General features: G+C 34.6%; 1 protein-coding gene across 1 annotated transcript; it reads right to left on the bottom strand.

Moving 5' to 3' along the window:
* Window positions 1-847: 847 nt before the first annotated feature.
* On the bottom strand, window positions 848-6,364 carry LOC145133144 (uncharacterized). The gene is made up of 3 exons (XM_079068076.1): window positions 6,122-6,364; window positions 1,670-5,980; window positions 848-1,570 (listed from the first exon to the last, which is right to left on the bottom strand). The coding sequence occupies exons 1-3, from the start codon at window positions 6,186-6,188 to the stop codon at window positions 1,008-1,010; spliced, it is 4,941 nt and encodes a 1,646-aa protein (XP_078924202.1). The 5' UTR covers window positions 6,189-6,364; the 3' UTR covers window positions 848-1,007.
* Window positions 6,365-9,374: the final 3,010 nt, after the last annotated feature.

Raw genomic sequence — 9,374 nt, 5'->3', positions numbered from 1 at the left:
AGAAATAAAAAACCTTACTTGTTGTCGGCAGTGAAGGAAAGTGGCTGGAAGGAGACGGTTGTCGTTGGTGGTCCTCCGGTGATAGCCTTACCGAGAAACAAATAAAAAACAAAATATCATTCACAAAAATCTCAAAATCCAACATAAAAAATAGTGAAATTGGAAATGAGGAGTGGTTACATGCGGTCGCCAGGAGAGTGGCCGGAGGAGTGGTCTTGTGTGTCGATCGTCGTTGAGAGATCGATAAAGAAAGCTAGGTGTGGCGTTGCAAATAAATTCGATGGACAGACTCTTGTTGAGGTTAAACCCTATGCTGACGACAAGTCGTTGGTATAGGGTAAAAGAAAACTACGTCGTATTGTATTTCTTGTAAATAAAAAAAAATATAATTCAAAATTTATCTGACGACTTGTCGTTGGGATAGAGTTCATGCGAATCGCCACATTTTATGTCGACGACTTGTTATCTGGATAGTTTCCCTAAAAACAACATTGTTTTTTTATTTATGCACCACGGAATTATAAATAAATGGAAATTATATTTTTTGTAATCTATACCGACGACAAGTCATCGGCATAGGTTTTGAGAAAACAGGAGTAAAGACTTTTCGTTCCCACCGAAGCTATGTCGATGACAAGTTGTCGACATATACTCAGGTCAAACAAAATTTGTTAACCATGTACCGATAATTTATCGTCAGCATAGCTGTATTTATAGCGACAACATGTGTGATCGGAGAAGGAAACAATTCTTGTAGTGACATGATTCTATGAATTATAGAATCATGAAGTTTATTTTATTTATTTATTATTATTTTTTTTATGATAAATAGGGTCCAAATAGTATCTAATCAATAAAGGGTCATGAGTTTTTATTAAGTTCACAACAGATCACAGCTGTAAACAATTCCAAAGTAAACTAAATCAGTCATAACACTGATCAACATCTTAAAGAAAGACACTAAAAGGTAAAATAACAACATTAGCCCAAAAGAGAACTAACTCAAATTATCTCGTTGAGTCATACTTTTCCAAAATTTCAAGCATCTGGAGATCTATTTTGGTAGTTTGACGCAACCCTTCTTCATAAAATGCCCTTATTCGACGAATCTCTTCCAACAATGTCCTTACTAGTCCAACCATCTCATTCCGTTGACCATTCCGTTGACCAACACCTTCAACAGGAGTCCCATTAACCATAGAAGAGCTTTCCAGTGACACCACATGATTAACCATGGTTGGTGAATCATGACACGCAGTTTCACTAACATTATTAAATTTGTTTCCTTCAACAGGAAACACATCAACCAAAGAGGGACTTTCAGTGGCTGACTCAACTTTTTCAAATGGATCTTCAGCATCTTTTAATGGTATCTCTTTCAGAAGTGACCTATCAGTTATGTTAACTGTTGCTTCTTTCTCATGTGAAAAATCTCCAAATGGTTTTTCAAAAGGTACTTCAAGAACATCTTCTAAGGACAAGTCTTCATTCTCCTTCTTAAGTGATTCAACATGATTATCCATTGTTGCATCTTCACTGCCTTCAGTGAATTCTTTTTCTTGAACATTTCCTGACACATAATCCAGAAAAGAGTTTATCAGTGGCTCTTTGAAAGAATCTTGATTACCTTTCAAGAATGTTTTTATATTTTCTTCAGAATCTAACTCACCTTGTAGAGATGGATCTTGAAACAACTGATCAACTGTCTTCACCATTGTTTGTAGTTCATCTGCAGAAGGTCCAACTGGATCTTTAAAAGGTTCTTTAATAACACCTTCCATGGACACCAATGACTTTTCATCAACTTCAGTAGATTCATTTCCTTGAACAACGCTTTTCATAGAAGACACATCAGCCATAGAAAAGCTTTCCAATGCCTCCATGGAAGAGTGATCTATGTTTGCTTCAAAGCCTTCAACAGGAGACACATGGCCCACAGAAGGGCTTCCAGGTGGCGTTTCATATAAATCTTGAGCATCTTCAATGGATTTATCAACATTCACTTTAATAACCGAGTCAGATAGTATAGAAGGATCTTCAGCCTCTTCTTTCAAATGTAACTCCTCAAGAGTTAAATGATCATGTAAAGAAGATCCACTTGGCTCTTTGAAAGGATCTTGAAGAACACCTTCCATGGACATATCACCATCATCTTCCATAATTGAAGAGCTTCCTAGTGGCTCCTTGAGAGAATCAACATCTTTTATGACTTCGATAACTGAGTCATCTTGTAAAGAAGGAATTTGAGTCTCTTCCAAAGGTATCTCCTTCAAATCCAACTGATCTTCTGTCTTTACAATTTCCTCTAGCTCTTGAGAAGAATTTCCAATTGGCTCTTCTAAAGGATCTTGAACAACACCTTCTACGGAGATCTCTTCACTTTCACCAATTTCACCAAATTCATTTCCTTGAACTACGCCTTCAAGAGGCGACACATCATCCATAGAGGGGATTTCCAATGGTTCTTTCAAAGAATCTTGAGAATCTTTTATAGATGTCTCTACATTCACTTCAGTAACTGACTCAACTGGTGTAGACAGATCTTCAGCCTCTTTCTCTTGCAGAAGCGACCTATCAATTGTGTTAACCATTTCCTCTTGTTCATGTGAAGAATCTCCAACTTTCTTTTCCAATTGTTCTTCAAGAACACCTTCCAAAGACATCTCTTTTTCATCCTTCAAAACTGACACAGCTTCAACACTATCAATTGTGTTAACCATTGCTTCTTGTTCATATAAGAAATCTCCATCTTTCTTTTCAAAATGTTCTTCAAGAACACCTTCCATAGACACCTCTTTTTCATCAACTTCAGCACTATCAATTGTGTTAACCATTGCTTCTTGTTCATGTGAGGAATCTCCATTTTTCTTTTCAAAATGTTCTTCAAGAACACCTTCCATAGACACCTCTTTTTCATCAACTTCAACACTATCAATTGTGTTAACCATTGCTTCTTGTTCATGTGAAGAATCTCCAACTTTCTTTTCAAAACCTTCTTCAAGAACACCTTCCATAGAAACCTCTTTATCATCCTTCAAAAATGACACAACTTCAGCACTTTCATTTTCTTCAACGCCTTCCATATAAGACATATCAACTAGAGAAAAGCTTCCTGATGAATCAATGGGAGAGTTTTTAGCATCCTTTAAGCGTGACTCTACATTTTCTTCAATTGACTCAGTTGACTCATTCCATTGAGCAAAGGCTTCATTAGGGGAGACATGGTCCACAGAAGGGCTTCCAAGTGGCGTTTCAAAAGAAACTTGACTATCTTCAGAGGATGTGTCTTCATTCACTTCAAGAACTGAAGGATCATGATCCTCTTTGTAATGTAGCCCTTTTAGAATAAACTGAGCAATGGTCTTGATTATTGCTTTTGGTTCTTGCAAAGAATATTCAGATGCACTTTCATGAACTTCAACAACTTCATTACCTTCAACCATGGCTTCAATTGGTAACACATCGATAACTGACTCTGATTCTTCTGCTAAAGATGGATGTTGAGCCTCTTTCAGAATAGACTGATTAACTGTCTTAACAATTAACTCTGGTTCATTTGAAGAATGTTCAAAAGATTCTTCAAGAACACCTTCTATGGACTTCTCTTCTTTCTCCTCCATAACTAACTCAACTTGGTTAACCATTGTTGCACTTTCATAACCTTTATCTTTGAAAAAATCTTCACCATGACTTTCACTTTGATCACCAGCTTCAACATGAGATAAATCATCCATTGAAGAGTCTTCCAATGGCACCTTGAAAGAATCTTGAGTAACTTCAAAGGATGCATCTACATTCACTTCAATTGACTTAGCTTGTGTAGAAAGATCTTGATCAACTCTCTTATTCATTGGTTGTGGTTCATCTGAAGAACGTGGAATTGGCTTTTCAAGAACATCTTCCATTGACATATCTTCATTCTCCTTCATAACTGAATCAGCATCATGAAGTACATCATCCATGGAAGATTCTCTTATTGGCTCTTTGAAAGAACCTTGAGCATCTTTTAAAGATGTGTCTACATTCGCTTCAGAAAGTGACTCTTCAGCATCCAAAACTGAATTATCAACCATTTTCAACGTTGCTTGTAGTTCATCTGAAGAAGTTTCAATTTTCTTTTCTTCTAAAGGCTCTTCAAGAACACCATCACCTATAGACATGTCTTCATCATCCTCCTCATCCTCTATACCCAACACAAAAGGATTAACCAACGTTTCTTTTTCACCAACTTCTTCATACTCATTTCTTTTAACTAGAAAAGAGTTTATTCCCAGAGGCACTTTGGGAGAATATTCTTCAGCATCTTCTAAAAATGTCTCTACATTTGCTTCTGAAACTGAATCACCAGGTATAGAATGATCAAGTGTCTTAACCATTACCTTTGGTTCATCTGAAGAACGTCCATTTGTCTCTTCAAGAACACCTTCTATAGGCATGATCTCTTCTTCCTCCTTTAAAACTAACACATGATTAAATTCACCTTTACCAATTTCAACAGTTTCATTTCCTGGAACAACACCTTCTACAGACGCCACATCATCACGTGAAGATAATCCAATTGGCTCATTCCCATGACCATTAAATCGAACAAAGCCTTCAACACGAGACATATCAATGTTATCAAACATTTCTTCTGGATCATGTGAAAATTTTCCATTTGGCTTTTTAGAACGTTTTTTTGAAACACCTCTGAATGACATCTTCTTATCCTCTGACACAACATAATTAATCAGTGGATAATCACATGTACATTCACCCACACCACATACGTTTCCTTTAACAACTTCTTCCAAAGAATATTTAATTGGATCTTGAGCCTTTTCCAAAGGTATGGCCTCCATTAGCAACTCATCAACTGGCTTAACTAGTTCTTGTGAAAAACCTTCAGTTATTACCTCTTCTTCAAGAACACTTTCCTTGGATATTTCTTCTTCCACCTTCAAAACTGGCTCAACATGAGATGCACTTTCACCACCTTCAGCAACTTCAATTCCTTGAACAATTTCTTCAACAGGAGATACATCAACAAGAGAAGAGACTCCATGTGGCTCTGTGATAGAATCTTGATCCTCTTTTAAGGATTTTTGTACATTAACTTCATCTACAGAATCAGCTGCTAAATAAGGATTTTGTGCTAATTTATTCAAAGATCTGATCACCTGAGACATATATCCAATAGAAGGGCTTCCGAGTGGTGTTTTGAATGAATCTTCAGCATCTTCAAATGATATTGCGTCTACATCCACTTCAATAACTGACTCAGCTGATTCTGTAGGGATCTGATCAGCCTCTTTAATATGTATGTTCTTCAGAATCGACTGATCAAATTCTCTTGAAGAACTTTCTTTTGTCTCTTCAGAGGGATCTTGATCTTCACCCTCGTTCTTCACAACTGACACATCTTTAACTAATTCACTTTCACCAACTTCAACACCTTCATTTTCATGGACAACTGAAAGTTCTTTGAGAGAATCTTGAGCATCTTCTGTGAATGTCTCTACATTCACTTCAGAAACTGACTCGATTGGAACAGAAAGATCTTGAGCTTCTTGCAAAGGCAACTCCTTCTGAACCACCTGGTCAACTGTGTCAACTCGTGGCTCTTCGAATGGATCTTGAAGAACAACTTCTTTGGAGTTCTTTTCACTCTCCTTCACAACTGAAAAACCATCATCAACTTCATCATCTTCATTTCCTTTGATTTCTTTTGAGATTGGTTGAATCAGAATTTGATCAACAGCTTCAGATTCTGATTCCTTTTCTTTGTTTCCAACAGAGTCAGATGATTCCACCATAACTGTTGCATGCGTAATGATTTTTTCATCATGAACAGATTCTTGTTTCCCATTGCTTCCAACAGAATCACATTCCTCCACAACTGGAACATCTTTACTTTTTTCTACATGCTCATGAGACTCAGCCTTCATGTCACCATTGCTTAGGGTCTGAAAAACCTCAACAGCATCTTCCACTTCATCTTCTACTCACAAATAACAAAAAATACCAAATCAGTTCACGATTGATAAACAAACTAACAAATAAAACAAGTAATGGAAACAATCTACAAATTTTATGAAAAACGCCTACTTTAATTACAAAAACAGAAACATAATGAATTCACCTGTATGATTCGCATTGGAGCCACGCTTCCTCCTTGCAGCTCTCCTCTTCTTTGGACCAGAAGGCATTGTTGTTGAGTTTATTGACTATATTACCCTTCGTACACTGGGTAGAATAGCTAGAGAACTTGAAATTGATATAGTAATAATATATAGCTATCTATGCCTTGTGATTGTATATAGACTATTAGATCGTTGAAGTTTCTAGTGAGTTATGTCTCTATATATATTTCTCTTTTGAAAACCACTGTTATAAACTCTACCTCTTTGATTTTTTTATCTACGACTCACTTAAAAGGATGAATGTTATACAGTGTATACCCATGCAAAAATTGATTTATTAAAAAAACATCATATTATTATTTTTCTCAATCATATTTAATTGTTAATTATTTGTAAATATTAAAAACAGACCAAATGTGCTCGGAAGTCAAGCCAATCTTATCCTTCTTAATTCCCTATTAGAACTTTTATTTATTTTAGAATATTATAAGCATTCTAATCTCTTTATGCAAAATATATTAGATTACTCGATGTTTAAAAATCTATTTTAGTTGAACCGGTTTGGTTACCGGTTTCCGGTTCAATCTTTTTGACCGTAAGTTCAAACCTGCTTCCATAATTTTTATATATTTTTCTATTTTCTTTTATATATATATATATATATATATATATATATATATATATATAACCAAAAAATTTCTTACATCTGACAGTGGTGTGCGTTGGCCTTCGAGTTATGTACATTGTAATTAGGTTGATCGATTGAGTCGTTCAATTTGCTTTGAAAATATATTGTTTTTTTTAATGGCTAAATGAAATCTAATTATCCAAGTTCAATAAACCGTAACTAACGGTTTTTTTACGGGTTGTATCGCACCGATTCAACCTGATTTTTGTGAAACCGCCCGATTTAATCCGATCTAGAGATACAAAAAAAAAAAAAAAAAAAACGGTTGTTGTTGAATCGCTTTCGTCTTTGGTTTTCGGTCCAACCAGTTCAACCTGTTTCGAACCAGTTTTAACATATTGAGATATTATTACTTGTTTTGGTAATAATATAAACATATACCATCACCTAATGACATACCTCCGTGTGTCTTATGAGATTGAATAAACACACGTGTAAATTAACCATGTTATCCATACGATTGTGTATATACAAATAGATCACTAAGTGAATCTTTTCGTTACAATTGATGCCGCAACGTATATTATTTCCTCTTTATGTGATGAGAATATTTGCATACAAGAATTATTGATCAATCCTACACTTCTCATGATTTCTAAAACATAACATCGTTGAATAAATCATGTAACATGCTTTTCACACAGAGAGCATGCTTTATCATGTCCATAATCATTATTTACGTGATAAACAAGTGGAAGCGTATGTAATGTTAACATGCATAAAATGCTTACATTGATGTCTGTCTAGTTATATGAAACAATATCACCTACTTTGTGATTAATGAAGATCAATCAATAACCTTTCATATGAACTCGACAAATCAAACAGTTCTACTGTTCAGAAACTGTATCACACAAATAAAATACATGTATAGATTGTAACAACTAAGAGAAAGGAAAATAAATTACGGCTAGATACACGGTAGTACTATTCCATCCACATCCGGTTACTGCTGATCAAATGTTATATAGGATATGCAATCTCCTGTGTGAACTTTATGTTCGAATACTTTGTGCTCCATCATGCTACTAGCATATGCTTTTATTTTTACCAAGGAATTACCATCCCGTTTATTTATAGAGTTTCACTCTAACTTGAGTGGTCATCAACCTCCTCTTCAAGTTGGGGGGCATATTATTATACATATATTTATAGGCCCTTGTATCATTGTATTCGGTGCAGCGGCGGATTTGAGTGGTTCCAGGGGTCCCGGGCTACTACTCGATTTCAGCTCGTTAGTGCAACTCTTTTTTTCTATTTTTTTTTTAATTAAGGTGCAACCACTATAAAAAAAATAAATGCAACCACTAGTTTAAGGTGTCACTACTACTGTAAGTTTCTATGTCATTCTGTGTACCTAGGCTCGGTCTTATGAAATATGAATCATCATCATGCATATATATAGTATCATGTAATGCAATCTTATTAGGGAAATACCTACAATCATATAATTGCATGGGTTAGGATTTATATAAATATAACTCCAGGATATGAACTGCAAAGTGGAAGAAGACACGAGGGCCACTATTACATAATGGCTATTAAAAACTAAAAAGCAACACATATATAACCCAATTTTAGCATGTATTTTGTGAAACTCGGCTTATTTATGGTAAACACTATATATAACAGGATTTTTAGAAGAAAGGTTATTTTCTTATCTTTTTCGCTCCATGCCTCCATCACATGAACAGAGAGCTCAAACTTGGAAAATCTATTTAAGAAAAATGGAACCTAGGTTTTCATATGAAGAACATTTAAAAACGAATATGAAAATTGTTGTAAATTCCCGAATTTGGAAAATCCATTTCATTTGAGTTTTGAAACTGCAATACTCGAACCGATTTTTGGTTTTCAAACGATTTTCAAAACATTTAAAATCAAAGAAACCTAACCTTAAAAATATCCATTTGTTTTGGTTTCTTTAAAACCTCCATTAGTTGTTTATGCAAAACCTCCATATATTTTTGTCATTTCAAAAACCCTCCAGGCTCCATCGAGCTTTTACTTGTGTGTGGGAAGATCCAAATCAAAAGAAGGTATGTGTCAACTACGGTAATGGTAGCAAGGCTGATCTTATGGGTGTTTATTCTTCAACATGTTAGACTAACAGGGCCCAACATGTGGAAGGGCCCAAAAATATCTTTCTTCAATAAATATTACTAGTTAGTTATTATGTGTTTAGGATTTACCTCAATTTAGTAAAGGAAACTCATAATTGAAAACCTAAAATACTAGGTAAACATTAGGCCATCTCAATTTAGTAAAGGAAACTCATAATTGAAAACCTAAAATACTAGGTAAACATTAGGCCATCTCAGATGAAAGTTTAATGAAGAGTTTAATATCAGTAAACTCAAAATCTCCTTGTGGGAAAATGACTAGGATTTAATAGAATGGGGAGTCCAATCCCCATTGAACTCTATATTCTCTCTACATATATATATATATATATATATATATATATATATATATATATATATATATATATATATATATATATATATATATATATATTAAAATTATTTTTTATTTCATAATTTTAATTTTTAATTTTTATGTAA

This window comes from Lactuca virosa, chromosome 8 (assembly GCF_052849685.1).
Source record: "Lactuca virosa cultivar CGN04683 chromosome 8, Lactuca_virosa_CGN04683_v6, whole genome shotgun sequence".
Classification (NCBI taxonomy): domain Eukaryota; kingdom Viridiplantae; phylum Streptophyta; class Magnoliopsida; order Asterales; family Asteraceae; genus Lactuca; species Lactuca virosa.
Note: the sequence above shows the minus strand (reverse complement) of the source record. Positions and strands in the feature narration are given on the sequence as shown.